The sequence below is a fragment of the Grammomys surdaster genome, unplaced genomic scaffold (assembly GCF_004785775.1).
Source record: "Grammomys surdaster isolate TR1022 unplaced genomic scaffold, NIH_TR_1.0 371, whole genome shotgun sequence".
NCBI classification, from domain to species: domain Eukaryota; kingdom Metazoa; phylum Chordata; class Mammalia; order Rodentia; family Muridae; genus Grammomys; species Grammomys surdaster.
This window is the reverse complement of record NW_021604790.1, coordinates 5,719,124-5,744,791: the sequence shown is the minus strand read 5'-3', so window position 1 is coordinate 5,744,791 and position 25,668 is coordinate 5,719,124. Positions and strand designations below refer to the sequence as shown.

The 25,668-nt window shown below is 36.2% G+C and overlaps 1 protein-coding gene across 2 annotated transcripts in view; it reads right to left on the bottom strand.

The window, feature by feature from the left end:
• Positions 1-25,668, bottom strand: part of Tanc2 (tetratricopeptide repeat, ankyrin repeat and coiled-coil containing 2) — a 284,441-nt gene that overhangs the window by 90,298 nt on the left and 168,475 nt on the right. For both annotated transcript variants that reach the window (XM_028780603.1, XM_028780602.1), the window contains exons 7-8: positions 23,711-23,974; positions 13,697-13,822 (exon numbers count right to left, since the gene is read on the bottom strand). In XM_028780603.1, the coding sequence (XP_028636436.1) occupies positions 13,697-13,822; positions 23,711-23,974 (390 nt within the window). The remainder of the gene's footprint in view (positions 1-13,696; positions 13,823-23,710; positions 23,975-25,668) is intronic.

The following is a 25,668-nucleotide window of genomic DNA, read 5'->3' as shown; positions in this document are numbered from 1 at the left end:
ATCTGAGGTTTTCAGTAAAGCATCAATAAATGCTTTTTGGGTGAATGAATAATGAAGAAGGGACCTACTCCAGGGAATCTTATGGGATAGATTTTCATATATTAGAAGAGAAGAGGAAAGTGTTTTGTCACTGTACTGGAGCCCACACATGTCTTCAGAATGTAATTAAAATGAAAGTTCCTGTTATTTAAGAATCAAACTTTCCCTAGCAATCTCAATCTGTCTCTTAAGTCTTGAGTAGTTTTTCTTTGAAAGAGTTCTTCCCCAGTCACCTCTGCTGACTTCTAAGTGTTCTCAAACCCTCCCTCAGGCATTCCCTGTTAATTCTTCAGTTTTGGACCTGGCTTCTCTAATTTCACTGACTGCCTCAGGCATCTCATATTGAATATTCTACCAGACCAATTTTGATTACAATGATTACATTATTCCTTCTATGATCTCCAATGGCTCTTTCTGCCATGTTAAATCTAAAAATCCTCACCAGATTCTCAGGGCTTTCTGTAATGTAACTCAACTCTTAATTACTCTTTCCTCCCTCCTTCCCTCCCTCTGTTCTTCCCTCCCTCCCTCTCTTCCTCCCTTACTCTCTTGCTCTTGCTTACTCTTTCTCTTTCTCCCTCCCCCCTCCTCACATATAGGCTGCAATCCCCCTTCCTCAGCCTCATTTCTAGCTTATGCAGTACTAGAGATCAAACCCACAGCTTCATGCATCTAGGCAAACAATACTAACCGAGCTGCTTTCCCAGGCCTCTTTAGTTTAAGTCCATTGCTTCCTTTAGCTCATAGTGCATGCTTAGTTCAGCTGATTTCAAGTCTTTGTCTGGCTAAGTCTCATGTCTCAGATTCTTCAGGGTAATTTTTGTCAGTTTACTTTTTCTGATAAATAAAAAGGTTCAATATTTTTATATATTCTATATTTTTGAGGGGAATTTCATTTTGAATATTATTATGTGGTAAGCAGAGACTTTGAATTATTCCTCTGAAGGCTTGCTGTTGTTTTGATAATGTCGTTCTTTCATGTGCTGTTTCCAAAGTAGCTATAGTCATTATTTTGAGACAAGGAATATATTGTGCATACTGGTCTTAAACTCCTGGCTCCAGGCGTGCTGTCTGCTTCAGCCTCCTGCACTGCTGGGACTCCAAGAGCATGCCACTGTGCCTTGCTCTCTCAATCAGTTTTGCAGAGCCTCTTATTTCCATGTTGTCATCCAGTCTCTGTTCCATTGTCCTAATAGTCAACTGGTAGTCTTAAAGAGTCATCAAAGTTGAAGCATCATTTTTATTCATCACTCTCCTGGTTAAGTTTTGCTTAAATTCTAGAGAGGTGAACAGTTGAACAGTTTGTTTTGAAGGCTTATGGTTCTTGGAGTTCTCTCCATTGTTTTATGTGATATCACTTGCATCAGTGGCTACAAACTCAGAGGGGTTCTTGGGTATTTCAGTACCCATCCTAGAGGACAGGGGCGGGTAGGCAAGAGGGGAAGGACCTCGGTAGGAAGAGGGAGAAAGAGTGAACTGGCTATGTCAGAACTTCAGAGAGGAAGAAGAAAATACAAAGATCAAAACCTAGTTGGCATGACCCATTGATACATGCCTTAGGGAAGTAAAAAGGAAGTGAGGGTAACTCATGCTCAGGCCTGCTTCAGGGTGAGCTCTTCTGATCAGAAGGGAAACCGTGGACTTTTCTTAAAAAAAAAAAAAATTCTTGTAATATTTTTATAGCTGTGTCTTTCTCTTTAGGACTAGAGACCTAAGTCCACATAACTGGTTTTAAAATTTGAATAAAAACCCAATTCTGACTGCCAGGTCCAGGCCTTTTCTATGATACTGCATCTTATATACAGGATGTGAGCAGTGCATGAGGATGAACTAGGTTGATCACTGTTTCCTAACTTGTTTCTGTGCTTGCCTTTAAGAATTATGTTTGGGGCTGTGGAGATGGATCTACGGGAAAGAGTGTATGCTGTTCAAGCACAGACCCAAGTTCAGATCCTCGGTACTCACCTGACAGCCTGCTGTGGCTAAGCAAGCCTGTGGGAGGAAGAAGACATGTCTGGCCAGAGATTGCATTTCCAGTGAGAACAGTTACCAAGCGGCTGAGCTGCTTTTTTTTTTTTTTTAAAGACTTATCTCTTTGGGTGTAAGATTACTTTAGATTTTGTTTCAAAGGAGGCTTTCATGAATTTTATTAAAACTAATTTATAATATAGAATATGTAGTAAGTAGTAATTCACCATATATTCCATTTTAGAGAATAATTCTATTAAGATAACTTCTGGCACTGGGCATGATGGCATATCCATGTAATCTCAGCATTTTGGAGGCAGAGGCAGGAGGACCACTTCAAGCTTGAGGTCAGCCTAGACTACTGAGAGTTCTAGGTCAGCACTGGATACAGAGTCTAACAAAGACAAGGCCTCCCATGGACACAATGCTGCATGACATATTATCCTACTGAGAAGACTTTGACATTTTAAAAAGTTATTTTAAAAATTTTCTAAAAATGTAATCTATTCACAAAAGTCTCAAGAGAAGAACACAGACAAAATTAGAGCAGTGCCATATGGTAAAACAACTGCAGGCACCAAGAGCAGCCAAGAGACAGTTTCTGTACCTCAGTACCTAGGACATTTGTCAGATTGACATTAAAAGAAAGCCATATACATGAATTTTTTGAGACAGGGTTTCTCTAGAAAGCCATACTTTAAATGTACCCAATCATAAATTTAGGATGGGACTGTAGGGGCAGGGAAATAATATTCTCTGTCAGATCATTTGTAAGCGACTCTTTCTTCATTTTGGATATCAGCTAGTTTCAGAGAGCTTTTCCATGGTAGAAACCACCAAAATATTCCACTGAGAAGTTACTATTTTGACTCTTCCTGAGGGAGAAGGTGACTTAATCAGTCCTATTCAGCAGTAGTGTGTAGGTACCAGGCAGTACTCCCAGAGAAGCAAGAAGGCAGAAAACCACCTCACCCACCCCTTGAAAAATATTCCAGTAAACTATGCTATCCATAATTTACATTTAAATGCTCATAGAAAGACAGGTTAAGTATGATGTGGATACATGAAAAGATGTATGAAAAAAATCAAGGTGGTGGGTATATAAGTACTTGTTAATTTTTTCAACTCTTTGTATATCTGAAGTATATCTGAAGCACATGTCAGAATTTTATTATTTTTAACATCTGTATAATATTCCATTGTGTGAAAGAAGCCTGGTCTTGTGTGACCTCTGACCCTTCTACAGCAGCTCCATGTGGGTGGTGCAGAGTACCCAGGAAATTTCACTGGCACCTGGCAGAACTTCTCTGAACGGTCGGTGTGCATATTCAAAGCTACGTGCGTGCACATAAATACAGATCCAAGATGAGGCCCACACCTCAGCCTATTTTTATCATTAGTTATTTTTATGAAGATTTCTTGCTAATTTCAATTCCTACAATTACTCAGCACTTAAAATTTATTTCATATCTGAAGTTTTTTAAACAAAATAATATTCAGAGAAAATATTCCAGCACAGGATTCAAGTAAGATGAATTTTGGAAAGAAACTTTTTTAAGAGATATGAGAACCACTCTCTTGGGCTTGTGGAAAAGCTCAGTGGATAAAGATGCTTGCTAACAAGGCTGGTCAGAATTCAGTCCCCGGGATCCAAATGGCAGAAGTAGAGAACTGACTCCTGAAAGTTGTACTAACTTCTGTAGGCACATGCTATGGTACATGCACAACCCACATGCACACCCAGACACACAGAAAATTAATAAATAAGTGTAACCCTCCTGCAAACCACTTTAGACTTATTCAGTGTGTGCATCTTTTCAATGAAAATTATGCTTGTGGCAACAAATGAACCATTTCTGGGAATATTCTCTTATAAGCTCACCACTAGTCATGTATTTAGGTTATTGACAAAAAAACAAAATCTCATTTTTTAAAGGCAAGGATAAACCTTAAAAAAAAACAAAACAAAACAAGCCCAAGACTTTACTAAAGTCAACAAGCCTGCTCGTCCACATGTAAACAGAAGCAGCCAAAGGGGAGAGAGGGCAGAATGGAAAGTGGGACATGAGCACTCTAAGTGGCTTTTGACTAAAGCATACTTATTCATGGGAAATACCATGAGTCACTTGAAACAAAGTCATTTACAGGACTGGCAGAAGAAAGGTTGTACATAATGTCGACAGGGTCTGGAACAAATAAAAGTACAACTATGCTAGCTTGTATCCTTCCATAAGGAACATAAAGTCTAGCTTGGAAGTACCTCTATTCCCTAGAGTGAAAGATAATTTCTGGCTCATCCTTAGGGTTCATGCCATGCATACAATTCTTTACACAAAGCAAGAGATGAAACACCTATACTTCAAACAAAACTTGAAAACATTACTAACACATACATACTCAAAAGGCTTATTTATTTAGACAGGGTTTTTCTTGGTAGTTTAGGCCTGACAGAACTTGCAGTCCTCCTTTGCCAGCCTCTCAAGTACAGGAATTGTGGGGGTGAGTATGCCAGCATGCAGTTTAGTTATTCTTCTTGAAAAAAAGTTTTTGAGTTTGATTTGAGTTTGATCTCTAGGGCCGTTGTGGCAGAAACCTGGACAAGCAGAAAAACCTGGTAGAATGGGTAAAATGGTGGAGTCAGGACTGAGGTGTCTCAGTTTGGATCTGTCTGTTACTTTCTATCTGTGGCCTAGTTACTTATGTTAGCAATTTGTCAGTTTACTCATCTTCATGTAAGGTAAACAGTACCACTGTGAAGAATAAGTGTAATTGTTTAGGACAGTTTCTAACTGCAATCACCTCTCATATCATGAACTAAAACAGACATTTAGTGAAACCATTTAATTATCTCTCTCCCACAGATACTAAAACAAAACAAAAGAAACAAAGCAAAACAAAACAAAAGGAACTGAGAACATACTGACTCTTTTCAGACTTTCTTCCCTTTGAAGTTTCTGCCTTCTCTCTTCTTTCTTTGACTACTCAACTTTTCCAAAGAGCCATTTAGCAATCTTATTTCACAGTAATAACTCAGAGCCTGGCTTCAACACATATTACCGTGCTGAAATTGGTTAAGGCAACTGATATATTTTTGTTAAGTGATTTATTTTATATTTTTATGCTTCACATTGTTTATGATTTCACATTGCTAAACCAATCCATAACTCTTGATGGAGTGGGTCTTCCTTTATGACCACCCCTAAAATACTAGAATCCTTGGTTTATGTATTACTGCCCCCCACATCTCAGTGGGATAGATTAGGGTCTGTCACAGCTTTTTAAGTGATGATGATTCTCAGGCTTATATTTCTATTCTAGACCTCAATCCTAAACTCTTGTGCAACATTTCCAACAACTCACAACCACTATCTACATAGCTGTGTGTGGTGGTGTAGGCCTGTTGTTCCAGCTACTCTGGGAGGCTAAGCCAGGAGGATTACTACTTCAAGGCTTTCCTGGGCTTGTGAGCTTAACACCTGCTGACAGCTTAATGAGAATCTACCTTAAAATAAAAAGTGGTTCAAGGTTGTAGCTAGAGCTGGGTGGCTTGACTTGTACACAAAAGGCTCTAGGTTCAACATGCACTGCCTGGGGAAAATGAGTCATGTACTTGGATATTTAACAGGAATCACAGACAGAAAACTGCACTAAGATTATTTTACTTCCTTGAGAAGTGAGTTTCTTGATAACTATTTGTTTACACAGGTAGTAAAGTATCACTATATAGTCTATCTTCTAAGACAAACCTCTGATCTTCCTGCCTCTGTTCATGTGCTAGGAATCACACCCAGGACATGCTGGGTAGGCACTCTACCAACTGAGCTATATCCCCAGCCCCTGACATTGGTCTTACAGGAAAATACTTGTTTAAAAACCAATCTAGAATCACTCTTGATTGGAATTCTCAGGGAGAGGACAAGGATCATCAAAGCATAATGAAAGAAACAAGAAAAACCCAGTTCTTAGAATAGTTACTACTTTCTGTATGCTTCATCAAATTTAGTACCTAATATATAGGGAAAATATAAAAAGTAATGTCTTAAAAATGAGAAAGATTTATAACTTATGTATATAACTATGCCAACTCAGCTGGAGTTATGTATTATTAGACTGTTGGCATTGAGAATGAGACATATTTGGTTTTGGATACATCAAAACTAGTTATTCTAATTACTTGAATTTTTTTTATTTTTTAGTGATTTTTAATTCTTTTATATATACATTTTTTTTAATTTATTTTTTTTTCAAATTGTAATTTATACTCATTCACACAGGGGTTTTAAACACAAAAAGGCAGGATGTGGGGAAGGGGATGACACTGGAGCGTGGGTGTTCAGGGGGAATACAGATATCTTTCAGAACAGGGTATCGGCTGGGTGACGGTTCAGGGGATAGGTCACTATGACTCTGCCTATGATTCACTTATCCTTATCTAAGTTGGTATTATCTGCCAAGGCTACCTATTTACAAGGTCTATGACTACTCAGGCTGGTAAACTGTCACAAAACTGCCTGTTTACAATAGCTTATAGCCATCTGTTTCAGGGTTTATCCACAGAGACCCAAGACTTGGTGTTAGTATACATGTCTGACAGGCCTATTGCTGATTTTAGGCCTATGGCTGATTTTAGGCCTTTAGTGTGTAAGCAGGGATGCCCCTGACATCTCCTCCCTTCTCTAAGTATAGACGGGCTGTGGTGAATCTAATCTTGCGAAGGCGGGGATAGAAGCCTGACCTCCAGTAATTGAAGGGGACCTTGTAATGGTTCCGGTTCCCCTGTTGTTGTCCAGTGAGGCATGAGGGCCATATCCGTCCTGATGTCTTTTTCCTGGAGAGGGGATACTTTTGACATCAACCCCTATGCAGTCAGGCTTGTCCCTCAGGGAACCCAGAGAGATATTTTTAACTTTTATTGATATTCCCTTGCAGTGCTTAGCCTCACAGCCTAAGCAAGTAATTACTTGAAATTTAAGAGTAACATTTCTAAGTGAACTTTTATTAATGAAATTTTATAATGAAATTTTGCAAATGAAATTTCCAGTTCTATATTTTTATTAGTGTCTTGGGAAATTATTCCATAAAAACATTTCACATATAAAATTTAAGTTATTTTAATGAATTCAAAAGTGTTACAAAGACATTAGACAAGTGAATTTATTGACATTATGGTTATATCAATTGATTTTTTTTTACACTTTTGAGGAATTTAATCTGAAAGTTAATTCTTTATGTCTAATTCAGCTGAAAGAAGCTGAGGAAGAGGTGAGGAAGAGGGCGACCATGTAGGAGGACCAGCAGTCTCAATTAATCTAGACCACCGAGATCTCTCAAACACTGGACCACCAAAAAGGCAGCATACACCAGCTGATATGAGGCCCCCAACAAACATGCAGCAGAGGACTGCTGGGTCTGTGTTCAGAGATGATGCACCTAACCCTCAAGAGACTGGAGGCCCCAGAGAGTTTAGAGGTCGGGTTGGGTAGGGGGTGGTTTGGAGGTATGGGATGTGGAAAAGTTGGAGGGTGGAAGGGGAGGGATAAAATCTGGAGTGTAAAAAGAAATTTAAAAAAGAAAGAAAAAATGTAAAAATAAAAAACCTCTTTTTATGTAATAGCTCTTGTTTGGATTTTCTAACGGTAAGAATCAGGAATTTACCAAGTTAAGACTGGTTTATATGAAAACTAGGCAAGAGTGCAAGCAGAGCAACTATACCTTAGTGACTAATTAAAACAAACAAAGCAAACCAAACAAAAAACATGAGGACAGACAGACAGCTAAGTGGGTGAAGGTACTTCCTGATAGCCTGAGCTCGATCCCTAGGACACACAATGAAAGGCGAGAACAGACTCTTGTGAGCTGTCTCCTGATCTCCACATGCATGCTACAGCACATGTGCATCCTGTTACCCTGACAAAATAAATAAAATGTAATAAAAACTTTAAAAAAATCATATACTCAAATAATGTAGTCTAGTTTTTATCATATGTTAAAAAGAATTCAACTTAAATCATGAGTTTTCAAATTTTAAGGCACTTTGTAGAAGAGTTGACTATTGGGAAAGACAGCTCAGACAACCAGAACAGTTACATGCTGGCATTTTTGTGAACGCAAATTTCATCTAGGTTTTGAATTTACTGAAGAAGGACATTTAATATTGCTTATAAAATAATAAACAACAGTGAATAAAAATACTGATAGAAACATTCCCTCGTAAATGTGCCAGTCAGCTAGGCAAAGATGAGGGTGACTAAGCAAGCCAGGGCTGCGTGACTCACTCGTGGGCTAATGCAGCAGCACTCAGCTTCATGACGTGCATCTTAGTCAGCTGCATAAAGAATTCATTGTTTCAGAAACGTGAGGGACTCATACATGCTGTGACGTACTCATTTTATTTAATGAAAATTAAATTTACAGCTTTGAAACCAGGAACTCAAAGCCAAGTTACCCATGGCAGGATCAGTTTTACAAAACTTGTGCCAATAAACCAGACAGCCTTTTTCACACCTGCCCTCTATCCTACTGTTTACCAATGCAGCAATTCACTAAACAGGAAGTCTCTAAATGTCTGTATGTCATGAGATTTAGTAAAGGACTAAGGAAACCAACACACATTAAGAAATGAAGGTTTAGTTAGTAATGTGTAATCTCTTCAAGTAAAACAGTATGATTATAATTTAACAACAGACAGGTTAGGGCCTTATCACTAATAATTTTTCACCAATTCACTATAAGTAGCTATTACCTGAAATCCCCATGCAAACATTCGTTTAATGTTCTATCATACAATGTATTACTTCTACCTGCAAAAACCGATTACTTTTTTCTCTCTCAATAGTTTTTGTCTATTCTATGGCATGAAAGACTTACTTCACTGAACTGAAGAGATGTTTCAGTGTACTTTTAGCAGAACCCCATGATAACACAATGGTGAGAAAATGAAAAATAGAACCTTTTAAGTAATTATGAAACCTTCAGTTAAAAAATTTCACAAAACTAATTCAACTTACTATTCCTTAAAGACAGACTTTAAGGGCAGGCTAACAGTTATGTACACAGCACTAGAATATATCCTTTATGACTACATGAAAAGTAGTATTTCTAGCTGATGATAGCTAGCAATCTGCTACCTTGCTGCAAAAGGACTGGATGGTGTACTTATGTGACTTCCTTCTGTCTATTGTTGGGCAGAGTTTCTGGAAACATCAGTTTTTGGTAGAACAGTTGGTCAGAACAGCTGTATTGAAAAAGAAAAGGGCTTCTCACTAATGAAGCCAATACTAAAATATGTAACTTGATGATCCAAAAATTCTAGTTCAGATTGTATCCTAATAACTATTGTGTCAGCAGTCAAAAGACAACCACTATTATGATTCAACAATTCAATTACTGTTCAGGTAAATGTGAAATGGACTCTACTCATAGGCCATGCTCATAAACAACTTTGTTTTTTTTTTTGTTTTTTTGTTTTTTTTTTTTGTTTTTGAGACAGGGTTTCTCTGTGTAGCCCTGGCTGTCCTGGAACTCACTCTGTAGACCAGTCCGGCCTCTAACTCAGAAATCCGCCTGCCTCTGCCTCCCAAGTGCTGGGATTAAAGATGTGCGCCACCACTGCCTGGCTCCATAAAAAATTTCTAAGATCTAAAAAGTCTCAAAATATTCCATTTGCATTTCTGTAAGCAGACTATTTAGTCCTTGAGACATAATACTCATTTTCAACTACAATAATATTCTTTAAATTGCTTATGGAAGTGTCTGGGGATCCTTGGGGGTTTCCAAGACATGTTTGGTGTCCTTAAAGCTGAAGGAATTATTATGACACTGTTATTTTCCTTTTACCAAGTTAGTTTTTCACAACTATGTAGTGGAATATTCCACACCCTTTTAACATGTAAAAAAAGATCTTTTATTTTTAAGACGAATAAACACTTATTTAATGAGTATGAGGTGTTTTTTTTCTTGCATGTATATATGTACACCATGTACATTCCTGGTGCCTACAAGAGATCATAAGAAGGTGTTGGATCCTCTGACTGGAGTTATGGATGGTGGTGAGCCACCACATGGGTGCTGAGAAACAAACTTACTTCAAGAGAAGTAAGTGCCATATTTTCACGAAGCCATCTTTCCAGCCCTGAATAAACAGGTATTTAAATGACCTTTTATTATTTAAAAAAACTTACTATTATATTTAAAAGCTGAAACTAGTACTTGACATATTAGTTTAAAATATAGTAAATACCACCTCAAGTCATATAAATAAAAGCTTTTTAGAATCCTAAATAATGTAAGAGCATAGCCCTATGAGTATGCACAGTATTTTCATATTTAAAATATTTCAGGCAGTTTTTATACTTGAAATCAGTCAGTACAATTAGTTCCTACGGGATACACTGTAGGTGCAGAGTCAATATATACATATTTAAATACTCAGCATTATATAATATTAGAATTGTTGCTAAAAAACCTATTTCTGTCTGGAGAGATGGCCCAGTGGTTAAGAGTGTTTGCTGATCTTGCCAGAGGAGCAGACTTCAGTTCTGAGCACTCATGTCGAGCATTTCATAATCTCCAGTGACTTCAGCTTTAGGGGATCTGAAACTTTTTGTTGGCCTCAATGGGTGCCTGTATACATGAACACACATATCCACACTATACATATACACACAAAACAAAACCCTATTACATAGGGCTGGGAATGTAGCTCAGTGGCTTGTATAAAGCTCGAGGTTTAGTTTTCAGAACATCTAGACCAAAAACAAACAAAAGCTATTTCATAAAACTTAAGTAATACTTTAAAATACGAATACACACATTGTGTGTAATGTGTGTGTATGTGTGTATGTGTGTGTGTGTGTGCACATGTGTGTGCCTGCCTCAATGAGCAGGTGGAGGTAAGAGGACAGCTTGTAGGAGTTAGTTCTTTTCATCCATTTGTGGGTCCCCAGGATTAAAATCAGGTCTTCAGACCTGGGGTAAATGCCTTTACCTGCTGAGCCATCTCACTGGCCTCTAGAAATACATAATACTGAAATCATCTTCAATCATTTCATTTTTTGGGGGGGGATACACACGGTAATTTTACTTCAATTATAATTAGGAAAAACATTTCAAACTGAAATCTGACTGTAATTTGTATGTTTGAAGATGATGGATGTCAGGAAAACAATCTAATTATGAACTTAAAGGAATGTGTAAAGTTAGATATAGTAATCCTAAGTTATAAAGGATGGCTACAATGGTCTATAGTCTGCACAAGTTAAGCTTGCTGTCTTTTCTCATCAATGTTCTTTATTTCATGTTGTAAGCCATTTCATTTCTTTGTAAACAGTAATTAAGATTACGTGTTACTTTTTGAGCTTGATTATTTTACAGGGCCTCTACCTGAGTATGCTAATTTTGGAGTAATGAATTAAAGTATGCTAATTTTAGAAGGCCAAACTACTAAGTAAACACCCTGTCTCTTCTGGATCAATACACTCATCTGGAAAGCATGTTCTAATTGATTGCTCAGTGTAAACCTCTTGAGAAAGAGGCAACCTGAAGAGATTGAAACACTAATATAGCATCTTCTCTAATGGGAAATGTCCTGCTTGAGTACTAATGTGAATTTTTTGAAGGGGTATTAAATTAGTATCATTAGAAATACTTTTTTTCATGCTTTGTAAAAAAAAATAGGTAAACTTTGGGAAAAAATCTATGAATGTACTTTCATTATCTGAATCTTCAGGCTAAAGCTAAATAATTAAAAAAACCTTTGTTATAATCAAGACCTAACTGATATCTCTGTAATATCACCAGAATTGATATGCTCTTGTATCATCAAAATCTTATTAAATCTTTACATACCAGAAGCATGTAGGTGATATCAAATAGCAGTGGGACTCAATATTAAAGAGGTCCTAAACTAATAGAACTGAAACCCGTCCTTTTTTTCTATGTAGAATAATGCCTATAATTAAACAATGAGAAAACAAAACACTGTTATGTCTTCCAGTAATGAAATACAAAGTTATGTCAATGTAGAAGATCTGCAAACAAATCTGAAGGTACAGACAGGTCAGCAGTTGTATTCAATTTTGTTTAATATTCCTGTGTATTATGGTCCTGGAACAAATAAATTATTTAGTCTTCTCATCGGCTCTATTGAAGCTTTGGGTATGAACAGTCTAAAGTAGTGCTTGACATAATTCCATTGTCTTTTTGAACAACTGTTCCCTACACTTATGCATGTGTGGAGGTCAGAGCACAGCTTTTGAGTGACAGCTCTCCTTCTACCATGTGGGTCTTGAGAATCAATCTCAGGTTGTCAGGCTTGGTAGCAAGTGTCCTTAATCTGCTAAGTCATTTTGCCTTGCTGGCCCATAATTCCATTTTCTAGAGGGGAAGTAAAAACTAAATATACTAAGCAACTAGTATATGATAAACTACAGAAATGATAAATAGTATAGAGAAAGGTTAGGAATCAAACTAAGAGGTTATTGACTATTATTAATGTGACTATGGTAACATATAGTGATACAATCAATCATTTCATGTTTCCATTTGCTTGGCTATTATTGAAAAGCTGTGAGGAAAATGATTTCCAGAATGAGCAGCAGGCATGAGTAAGTTCTTTCCTGTGTGAGTAATGCATTGCTTAGGGAAGGACATAGGATAAAAGAGGAAAGCAAGAACAATATGAAAATAAGCTAGAAAAAAAACCACGAGCTAGAGATATCATAGATAGATACAGGTATCAGAGGAATGCTATGTGTTAAAAGCTATCAGAGAAGGCTCATGTGAGCACAGAGGTACAGAGAGCAACAGTCTCCTCAAGGAGACTACTCTCATAGTAAAATGAAAGAAAAGACTATATCCCTCTTATAGGAGCCACAGAGAAGATCAATAGTTTCCTGTAATGGTTAATCTTCATGATATCAACTTGAAAGGATCCAGAATCACCATGGAAACACACCTTTGTGGAGTGTCCATGAAGACATTTCCAGAAAGACTTAACTAGGAGAGAAGACCCACCTTGAATGTGGACATCACTGTCCTGAAGGTTGGGGTCCTGGACTGATTACAAAGCAGAGTGTGAGTTTCAGCACTGGCATTCCTGCCTCTGCTTCCTGACCATGGATGCAGTGTGATCAGCTGCCTTGTGTTCCTGCTGCCACCCCTTCCTTGCTATGAGGAACTACACCCTCCAACTGTGAGCTACAATAGCTCTTCCATCCTTAGTGCCACAAGAGGGAGGAAAATAAGAATAGAGTGCATAAGTAAGTAAAAGGATGTTGGTTAGCTGTTGCCAGCACTGTCTGAAATACCAAGAAAATAAACATTACTAGAAACAGTTAATAGATTAAAAATGAGAGAAATTCTACAGTGAAATACAGATCAGTATTCAGTTCACCTCCAGTACGATCAGGGCTGACGTTGGTCAACAGTTACCTCTGAAATCCAGGAGCTTAAGGCTTTTCCTCCACCAGTACTTGCCGTTTTCCATTTGGTTTCTTTCAAAATTACAACATGTTTCTATAAGAACAATCTATTTGTGGATCTATCTAGTTACATAGTAAAGTAGATCATCTCACTCCTTAAAAAGAAGATCAAGCTTAGGGATAGGAGAAAAAGAACTTTTTTAAAAAACATTTTTTTGTCCATTTCTTCTTGTCCTCACCACCCACCCATCAGCTCTCAGTATTCTGACCTCTGAGATCCTGCTGTGTGCGAGCACCGCTCAGGCTCTGTCTTGGCATTCTAAGGGACGTCCTCAAAGGAGTGTGTCTCTGCTCATCCAGGTAAGCAAGATCTTCCAAGTGGGCAGAGCTGGTGGCTAACAGAATAGAAAGAATTTAGTTACCATGTTTAAGTTTAGAAAATATTTTTTTTTATTTAGTTGCTGTCTGGCATACCTTTGAATCAAAGCTTACATGAGCAGAAACTTCCTCCCCAAACAATATATGATTCATTTATTCTATCTTTATAAAACCAAATCTTTAAAAAAAAGATAAACATCATTCTACCTGATTCTTTCAGATAGAACATCACAGATCTGAGGTTCTATTAACAGAGAAATGTATTTCCTATTCAAATAGATGAACAGAAACAAACTAGAAAAGTCTAAAATTATTATTAAGTTGTGGGTAATGGTATAAACAATTTAATATTTTAAAACAAGTATCTAGTCTAATATAAAATGTTACTTGCTTTTAAATGTCTGACTCATGAAAACTACAATAGAAGAAATAAAAGGGAAATTTCGTGATGTTGCTAAAAGAAACAGGTGGACTTCTAAAAATTAAAAGGGAAATAAAACATTGCTTATATGAATGTTTCAACTTGAAAGAAGTATCTGAGTATTGGTTTTATTCCATAAAATACAGTTACCAACTTATCACTGAAGATTGCCATAAATACTGCAAAAGAGAAGAAAGCCCAAGGTTGATATGTTTTACCACAAAATTCCTACACAGTACTTTTTATGTGAGAAATTCTATTACATGTGAGATTTACAGAAGATGATGTGCTATAGTTATTTTGGGAAGAGAAACCTCAATTGAGAAAATTCTCTCGTTAGATTGCCTAGAGCATTTTCTTGATTAAATAATTGATATGGGAAGACCCAGAAAATTGTGGGGGGTGTCATTCCTGGGCAGGTGGTCTTGGGTGGTGCATAAGAAAATAAACTGAGCAAGCCACAATGAACAAAGCAAGCAGCATTCCTCCATGGCCCCTGCTTTGATTTTGCTTAGTAATGGAATGTGTGACCTGAGAGTTGTATGATGAAATGAAACCTCTCCTCCTCATGTTGCTTTTGATCATGGTGCTTTACTATGGCAATGGAAATCCAACTAAGACAGACAACATGGTTGTTTGCCTAGAAAGCTTTACAAGCCACTTTTGCTACCAGTATTACATAGCACCTTATTATAAATGAATAAAAGAAAAAGCAAAATGGGGTAGAGAAAGCAGCCTAGAATTCTCCCAGCTTAGGGAAACAAGTCCATGGACAGAAAGTATAGTAGATCACAGGTAAGCTGTTTACGATGACTGAACTTTGGAAACAGTACTTAGTAATCTTTTCACTAATTTATTCACTCAATAAGTACAACAAAAGTGGAAGCAAAAATGTCAATACTGTTTCCTAATAAAACTTTTGCAATGCTTTTTTTCCCTTTGAGATAAAGTCTCACTATGTAGCCTTGGCTAGCCTGAAGTTGTAGACAACATGATGTCATATACAAAAAACTTCAAGTAGTGTTTTTATGCACTAGTAGCAAATATTCTAAATACAAAAGGAATTAAAAATCAATCTCATTTGTCATAGGTTCAAAGACAACAAATGAAATATCTAAGAATAAATTTTATAACCAAAGAAGTAAAGGAGCTACAATAAAAACTATAAAGGAACTAAAAATGAAAGAGACTAAAAGGAACCCAAAATTGGAACGACATCCTGTGCTCATACACTGTAAGAGCTGATATTGTTAAAAATGTCCATGCTATTAAAAGTAATCTATAGACTCATTGAACCCCTGTCAAAATTCTTCACAAAACACATTATATTACCTGACTTCAAAGTACCCTATAAAGCTGCAGTAATCAATACTACATATCTTGGCATACAGTATTGATGTAGATACATCAGTCAAAGGAACAGAATAAAGACTGAAACCCCCCCCACACACTTTACAATCAACTCATTTTTAGCACAAGTGCCAAGAATACACATCAGGGAGAGGAAGCTTCTTCAGTAAGTGGTGCTGGGAAGCTGGATGTGCACCAGCAGAGAAAATACTCATCATTCACTACATGAGAGAATCAAGTCAAGGTTCCTAATGATGAAATCAGTTGAAAACAACCCTGAATGCCACAAGAATGAAGAAGAGTTTTTGGATAAAAATCAAAAGCACACGAGACAAATAGATTGTATCAAACTCTTCCTGTCACTGGGAGCCTCTCAATTTCCAAGTAATCTTCTTGTCATAGTGTGTCAGTCTTTCCTCTCCCTTTGTCAAAATGAGCTCTGTTTATACTTTCTCTGCTTCACTGAGCTCCCAATCAGATCATGAGCCCAGACTGGCCTCCCTTTACTAAATGGCTGAGGATGGCTTTGAACTCCTGATTTTTTTGCCTCCCCCTCTCAAGTACTTATAGGCATGTGTCTCCACACTAGCTCATGTAATAGGTTGTTTAGAGCAAGTGGTAACATCTCATTTATTTTTGATCACTCTGTCTCTTCAGACAATGAAAGAGTGTCATGAGCATAATGCTCAGTGTACCGCTGACTGACTATCCTTACATTTAGCTGTCTGCTGACTATCCTCAACTCCACCCCATTTTGCCTTAATACTTAACAGACACTACTGAAGGCATATCCTTGGCCTGGTGATATACAGATCTTCTTTCACATAACGCTGATGCTGCTTTTACTTTTTAAAAAATTGAATACCATCTATCATACTATGCAAATTACTTATTATGTTTATTTTTTCCCACTAGAGTGTAAATGGTGAGAGAATCTTTGTTTTGCTAACTGATAATACGTGTTTTGAACAGTACCTGACACATAGTTCATGCTCAATAAATACACAATGACTGCATATTATACATTTTATATCTATATCTTTATCTTGAGTTTCAGGTATATAAATAATCAACAAGCAAATCATGTTCTCGTGGGGAAACAGTGAAGATAACTATAGCAATAATACCATCATCCCATGTCATAATGTCATTTATTTTGCAATTGTACTGGCAAATACTTTTGAGAGAACTATGTCAAGTTAAATTAATATTATAATGTTTAATGAATATTAGCCAAATATATGATAATTATATAAATTCATAAATTCAAGTAAGATGAAGAAATAAAAACTAAATCTGTAATAAAACTTTTTATCATTAATGCTTCTTCTTTTATTTATTAAATTATTTTATTTATTTACATTCCAAAAGTTGCCCCCCTTCCAGGTCCCCGCCCTCGGCTCTGAGAGGGTGCTCCCCCACCTGCCCACCTCATCACCATCAGCATCCCTCTTCCCTGGGACATCAAGTTTCCACAGGATTAAGTGCATCCTCTCCCACTGAGGCCATACAAGGCAGCCCTCTACTACACATGTGCCCTGGGCCACAAACAAGCCCACGTATTTGTCTTGGTTTTTGGCTTAGTCCCTGGGAGCTCTGAGAGGTCCTGGTTAGTTGACACTGTTGTTCTTCCTATAGGGTTGCAATTCCCTTCAGCTCCTTTAGTCCTTCTTCTAATCTCTTCCAGATTTTTAAGTAAAAGAAAAAAACCTCTAGAGTCAATAAAGCCTGTCATTAAAAATTCTGTTTTTATTAGAGAAAGAGGGACTAGGAAAATGAGAAAAAAATGCTAAATTATATATTTTATTAGACTGAAATAGCTGAAGACTATACACTCATAAAGCATTTGATGAATAAAAGTATTTTTTTTTAAAAAGTGAATATAGTTTAAATATATCACATCTGGGCAAAGAAAAAACGTGCAGCAAACGTTTGGTAGAGAGCATTTCAGAAACAACTCCATACTGATTTTAGAAGCCCATTTAGTTATTTCTTTTTATGTCAGTTGCCACTAATGGAAACAGCTCATAGTATTACAGCCAACACTCTTGCTGTGCCTCAACAGGGAGGCTGGAAGGGCACTTCTGTTTCCTACTCTTGGGCAGAAAGTCATCTTTCCTATATTTATACAAATAAAGTCATTATTCTGACTGCTGAAAAACCCCTTTCAATTTTCTATAAAATATGCATTATCGTTTCTAATTAGATTAATTCACATCCCCTTAGGTTTCCAATATGCATTTACCTGCTTAAGGTCTTTCCTTAGAAAATTGTGCTGCTCTAAGTACTAACAAGTGGATAGAGAGAAATTATATTTTTAATGGATTTGTTTCTGTATTTTTCAACAGAACCCTCTTTCCCACACAAAGCACTGATGACAGCTGCTGCAAACACTTCCTGCTTCCCACATACCTCCAAACCATTGCCAATCTCATGTCAAGATACCAAAGATGACCCTAGACAGCCGGCTGATAATTCCAGTTGTGCAACCACAAATCCACAATCTATTTCCTTCTAACACATAAGCTTAAAAAATACACAATAGCAATTCAAATTATTCATGCCATAAAACTCAGAGTTTAAAATTTTAATTGTTTAGAATTTTAATTTAAAGGTATATGAAATCTAAATGTTTATTTAGAAAGTGACTTTAGCTATAGACTGTCACAGTCACCCTCAGTCTGTCACCACTCAGGAAGCACGTGCTCTCTCCCTCTAAGCAACATCCTGAGTTCATCATAAAAATGCTCATGCTTCTAGTAAACAGTACTATCCTTGGTTGTAGATATCCTTGTTTGTAGTCGGCACATTTATTCTCTTAAGTTAAGTTAGTCATCACGTTTCTAAAACTATGTAGCTAAATCTATTTAACCGATATATTTATATTAATAATGCAGCTGATAAAAGACGTATGATTATTTAGGAACTTTATATTTCTTATATATATATATTAGGAGTAGGAGCAAAAAGATTAGAAAAATTAAAATTATATCCCATTACACAATTGCATATGTGCTGACTCTGCTGTCCTTCCAAGTAAGTGTTAAAAACTTAGAACAGTGTGTTGTCTCACAGAATAATTCTGTTTTTCATTTACTTTGAAGTTTCTTTGTTTTTTAAGGCAAGGTCTTCTGTGCCACAGGCTGGCCTCAACCTCACTAGGTAACAGAAGAGACAGCCTTGGTCCTTGCTTCTGCTCTCACTTTCCACTTCTGAGCACTGGGACTACTGGCGTGTGCCATCATGGGTGCTTAGGCAAAAGAAGGTAATTCTCTTCCCAAAGGAGATAAAAATAGATAACATAGCAAGACTCACTTTAGACACTATTTCTGCAGGATTTTAAAAGGTATACGAGTGGTACTTTACCTTAAAAAAAAAAAAAAGACACTGCTTTGCTATGTGTGTCTCCCAGTCTGGTTGCAAACTGACCACTAAGCTGCATTAGCCTCCCAAGTGGATTACAGGTATGAGTCAAGACACTCTGCAGTCAATGCGTTTTTTCACACTGGTGAATTATTTGATCTCTTCATATTAGTCATACTAAGTTTAAAAAAGAAGGGAAGTTTAAAAGCTGGACTGAAACAAAGCCTTTTATTAGGAACATCCATCCCTCTTTTATTCAACTCCTGGGGCTCCTAAGGTTCAGACAATTTAATAAGCATATGGGGAACAAGAGAAGGAAATAGAAAAGGGACAAATATTGTATATTTTCTCTTGTATGCAGACTCTTGATTAAAAATACTTTATATGAAAGCAGAAAGGAGACTATTTTTGGAGATCACAAGCAACAACTGTGAAATGGGGGACATGGGAGGGCAATGAGGAACCAGCATGAGCAAAGTACAACTACACATAATAATATAATGAAATCTATTTTTTGTATGCAATCTAAAAATTTTGGTAAAATAAAGAAGAATATGTGATTTTTTTCTATTTCATAATTGAAAACCTCATTTTTTTTTGGTTTTATGAAAAAAAGTTTTTCTGTGTAGCCCTGGCTGTCCAGAACTGGCTCTGTAGACCTGGTTAGTCTGGAACTCAAGACATTCCCAAGTGCTGGGATTAAAGGCGTGCATTACAACATCTGGCTTCTCAGTTACTCTTGATTATCAAAGATATTTGCCTTCTTCAGTTTGGAGAACCACTTCTCTGCACATATTACACAGTATACAAAAACATGTATGTATATAGACAGAGTTAAAATGTAAAGATGGGACTCTCCTGGGCAAAGAAAACTAACTTAAAATAGGATTAGTTATATTATTATTTAAACTATCACAGTTCTGTGGTTTTATCAGATTCTTATACATTATATACAGCAGGGTAATTCCCTATGAAGGCAACTTTGTTTCCTTACATTTTGGAAACAAATTTACAGTCCATGAACTTTTGAAAATAAATGACTCATTTGTTTCACAGTTCACTTTCCTGTCTCTGTGGGAATAGACTAAAGCCATGGTTTCCAGATACAGAAAACAATGTAAAGCAAAATACTGTCTGACTTCTGATTTGCTCTCTAGGTAACAGTAAACCTGTTTGTAATATATTCAACACTGATTGTAAGAATTCCCTGATTTATCTTATTTTATTTATTATTTTGTATCTTGCTCAACAGTTATGCATACTATTCCAGCAGTGTAAGATCATATTCCTCACATCAACCCATCTGACCTCTAATGGTACATTCATGTTTTCCTTTTTCTTGAATAGTTTCTATTTAATTATTGAGTAATTTATTATGTGTGTGCACAAGCGTAGTCAGAGAATAACGTGGCAGTTTTTCTCCTTTTACCAAGTGAGTCCTATGGATCTAACTAGGTAAATGTAATGCCGATACCAGCTGAGCCATCTCACCTGGCCTTCATTTCCCTTTAAGATGTCTGATCAGTCCTCCCTCAGAAGTTAATGAGATCTACTACCTAGAAAGACTAATGTTACAAATTACACAGCTGTGACCTCCTGGCATAATGATTAAGGATAATGTAATTTTATTTTTGTTATGGGAAGAAGGAAAGGGAAAGGGAGGGAGAACACAAAGGACGTAGAGGAAAAATATTCTCCAACCTTGAGTTAAAACAAACTCAAGTAACATAGAGAAACTAGTGTTATAATATGTAATATAAACAGTTAAAATGATGAAAAAATATCAGCAAGACTACTGCCCACTAAAAATTTTGATAAACTTCAATAAAATTCTAACTTTTGTGCTTTAGATATATTGATAAAGAATGAAGAGGTGCTGCAAAGTGTGAAAATATTTGAGAACACACTTGTGATACAAGTTTTAGTCAGAAAAAAAACTCTTTTAAAATTCACTAAGAGGACAGGCAACTCAATCAAAAACTGTACCAAATATCTGAGTAGAAATTTCAATACTGAAAATGTAAAAGAACTAGTTTAATAAGTTCAGTATTATTAAGCATTAGCATAGTATGAATTAAGGTCACAATCAAATATTACCTCACAGTCATTAATTAAAGTCATAAAGATAAAACAAATGACATTTGTGGAAGGGATGTAGAGAAACAGAAACCACAGTAGTTACTAGTTAGAAATATAAAATGGCACAGCCACTTTGGTTTTTTTTTTTTTTTTTGCTATTAGCAAATTATATCTTATTTATAACTAATGATGAAAAATTACATTGTGTGCAGGTATAAAACAGCATTTAAAAGATTTATTTATACTTTTGTGTTTGTTTATCTGCATGAGTTTATATGTACCGTACACATTTGGTGCTTGAGAAGGCCAGATCCCCTAGAGCTGGAGTTTTAAGAAGTTGTGCGCCACCCAATGTGGGTTATGGGGACTGAACTGAAGTGTCTCTCCAGCCAAAAGATACATCTTTATATATACTCTTGTTCATGTGTCAGCTTGAGTATATTCCAGTTCTCTGTATTATGAATAAAGTTACTGTAAATATTTCTATAAAGATATGTTTTCATTTTTCTCAAGCCAGGCCTAGGAGTTGTCAACGGACCATATTGTAGGCAAACACTGACTTTTCAAAAGATGAACACTTTGTTTTTCAGAGTAGTTATTGGAATTCTGTCAGAAATGCAGGAGAGTCCCAGTAATTTTGTATGTACATCAACTCCTAGAGGGATCAGTCTTTAATGTTGAAAAATTTAAGACGCAGTGGCATCCACTTGTGGTTTAATTTGTAGTTATTTAATAGGTAATGATCTTGACAATTTTTATGGAATAGTAATATAATATGAATATTATGTTTTCTTTTTGTAAAATAGTTATTCAGTTTTTTACAAATAGATTTTTATATAGTACCATTTTATATTTACAGAGAAACTAAGATAAAAGACTAAAAAATTCCAGTATATCATGTGCTTCATTTCACCTTCTGTTTATACTGGTATACTGGATTATACTTTATAAAATACTGTGGCAGGTGCTTAAAATGTTAAATATAAGATCTAACATATGAATGGCTAGTACATCCCTAAGTATCTACCTAAGAGAAATCAAAACATGTCTACAGACTACACATGGACAAAGCAGCACCATTAGCTACAGAAATAATCTGACTACCCATCAACCAGTAAGCCAGACGGTTCATGAGGCTCTTATTGTTCACAGATCTTCTGAGTAGGTGTTAGGAAATCTACATTCGACTTTAATAGCAACAGTGAATGACATCGCCATCACTGATGTGCAATGATTTTAGTCCCATTACATTTCCATCAGTGTCATTCCTTCTAATTGTGTGGCTATGATTTTAAGTGGCATTTCATGATCATGGATGGGTGAAGGATTTCATAATTCACCCTACTGTTTAGTGAGCCTGGATGGTAGAAGTAGATATGAAACTTCAGGGTCAGAAATGCAAATTTATCATTCAGGACAAAAGGAGGAAGCAGAAGACATATTTCAATTCCCTGAATACCAACTTCTACAGGGCAACATGAAGAGGGCTGGGTGATATATGCAATCCTTTACATATAAGTTTGCTGTCACTATATAAAAGTGAAGAATCTTCTAGATGATCCATTTCTTCACCATCATACCTGACGACAGATGTTGATCATTTCCCAGAGATCAGAACCAAAAGAGCAGGTAGGAAAGGGAAATGAGTAGCAAGAAGCCAGCACCAACATAAGGAATCATTTCATTTTTGGTTTATACTAGGACCTTGTATATATGCACCTCATACTGGTCTGGAACTTACTACATAGCTGACATTGGCCTACAATTCCTGACCCTTTTTGTCTCCACCTCCAGAATGCTAGGACTATAGGTAGGTACTATCATACATGGCTGCATAACAAATAATTATCCCTGGAAAGTAAGTCTAATAACAACAAATATTTTATTATCCTATATCATGAAGTATATCTGTCCAGGCATTCATTTTGAGAGTCAGAAAGGCAAATAAAATTTTTATTTTGTAGTCTGGGCAAAGTGATAAGGAGGACATATCTTGAAAATGTCAGGATGGCTATTCTGTAAAACTCCTGTTTGAATAATTAAATAGCAAAATAGCTGTATTAAAAACATCCTTGATGCCACTGCTGTGTAGCTGCTGAGGAAAACGGACTCAGTGTTTCAGTTACTTATCCTCCTGTATCATTCTTCTGTGACTGATCCTGCTACTGGCATTTGAGCTGGGAATTAAAGGTGCCTGATCTTCTATACTATGATGGCAAGAATTGTGTGAGACTACTGAACTGGGAGAAAGAAGCTGGGTTTTCTTCCTGCTTGTTTGTTATACCTTCAAACAATGGATGATGACTTCTGATAAACAGACTGCACCAACATAAGCTTCAATTAATTAATGGCTATTAAAACTCAAGTTCTAAAAAGCTAAACTAAATTCTTTTTTTGTTGAAATACTAAGTATTGAACTCAGTATCTTATGTATGCTATGTAAATGTCACACCACTGGGCTACATACCCAGCCCTTAAAATTTTTACAAACAAGACTGGCTAGTTTATATACTTGATCGGCCATCTCTCTGGTTTCATGTGAGTTTCAGTATATTATGGGAAGTGAACTAGGAAGCACTTGATGAAGAAGATGAATTTTCTCTTAGGTTACACAAAAGCATGACTTGTCTTATTTTTATTCATTATATATTAGTAAAACTGTCTTATAAAACCAAAACAAAGCCCAACTTACCTGCTACAGAATTTGGTCGAGGCATGAGATACAAAGGAATAGACTGCACTGACTGCGATAAAACTGTTTCCAAATTCCGCTCTGGGATCTTATTCAGACTGTATGTGGACGCAGCCATGTTTTCATCCACTCGGTACAGACAGGAGTCCATGCTGGATTTTTGAGACTGCCATGGTTTTAGGTTTCCTCCAGATCCTAATTCTTTACTACCTTCCCCAACATATTTTGTTCGTTCCATGTTTTCAGAATAATTTGTTAATGTTGCTGAAAAAAAAGAATAAAACGAATGTTTTTTAAAAATCAAAAGAAAAGTTAACTATTAAAATTCACTAGTAGATGAGAATATGACTAATACTATCTTTCAAAGTTACTACAACCACTTATCTCTACAAATTTAAATAACTGAAACCATCAACAATCTTAACTTACATATATTTTTAACACTTTATTTAAATGAAACAAGCAAATTCATATACTGGTGCCAACAGACCTAGAACAAGTCTTATCAAAGATAAAATTTTAGAATTATTCAAAAGGTACTTACATATTTTTACGGACTGTCAGAGAGCACCAACAATCGCTCCAAAACTCTCTCTACTCTTCTTATCTCTTTATTTTCCCTAGTTATTCCCTCATGTTTACACACACACACACACACACACACACACACACACACACACACAACAACAACAACAAAAACACACACACCACTACCACCACCAAAACCAAAACATATGATCAAAATAAACAGTAACTAAATAGAAATTAATACAGTAGAAAACTCCTGCTCAAACAAGGAAGAGGCCTTTCCTATACAGTTCCTCTCGGTTCTAATCCTTTGGATTACTTGTAAGTGGCTTGCTAAAGAATAATGATTTTAATTAAACCAAAACCTGAAAGGTCTTCTAGAATTTATCTAATCTTCCTAATAATTATACACAAATAGAAACATTTTCATAACTCCAGAAATGAAGAGATGAACAACAGTAAAGTCTAAATTATTGAATTTTTGGAAATAACTATAAAAGAATAAGAGATATCATCCCAGGAGAAGTTTATACTTAGTTCATGTTCTCCTCCTATAATTTGAATGTTTCTATTGCCAAAGAAAAGAAATAAACTTTAGAAGATTATTTCTATAATCCTATTTAATGATGTTTTCTTTCTGTAAATTTAAGTGGATCTCTAGATTTTGTAGTACAAAGGAAGATGAATTACAAAATAAAATCTAAACTTTTCTTTAAGGAAAAAAAAGAGAGAATTTTTTTTCACCATACAAAGGAAAAGGATCTAGAAAAAGGAATTTATCTAGACAAGGTAAAGAGAAAAGAGACAACTCAGAATTGAGAGAGGCGTGAGAGGGGTGGCAGGGTCTGCAACCCCAACATCTGGAAAGTCATGGCAGATGACTACAAGTTCACAGCCAGCTTGGGCTACACAGTAGGCTAGCCTACTCAACACAAACGGAAACAAAACTAGAGATGAGGCAGACCATAGAGCTCTAGAGCCCCTCAGGAGAAATGAAATTAGAAATAGCATTGAACATTTTTGGGAACCTGTAAACTTTGGAAATCAATTCCCATATTTTGTACCTTTTATTTCCTGCACAGTAATCAGCTATAAAAACTATAAGAAATGGACAATTTATGATCACCAAGGGCAGGTAGCTAACTAAATGAAGCAAAAAAAAAAAATGTGTTCCTGTATCTTGGACAGTCTTTGTAAACACGGATAAACCAAGGTGAGCAGAAACCAAGACTAAAGCAGGTGGTGGCAACCGTGACAAAGAAACCACTGTGCAACCAAGACATTCTTTCCAAGGAAAAACATGAAAAACAAATCAGGGACTAAGAGAACTCAGGGGCCTACGACGTAAGGAAATAATACCCAGAAGAGTTCAGATGTGTATTAGTAAAACTACTTAAGCTTTAATAATGTAAGTAATTACAATAAATTCA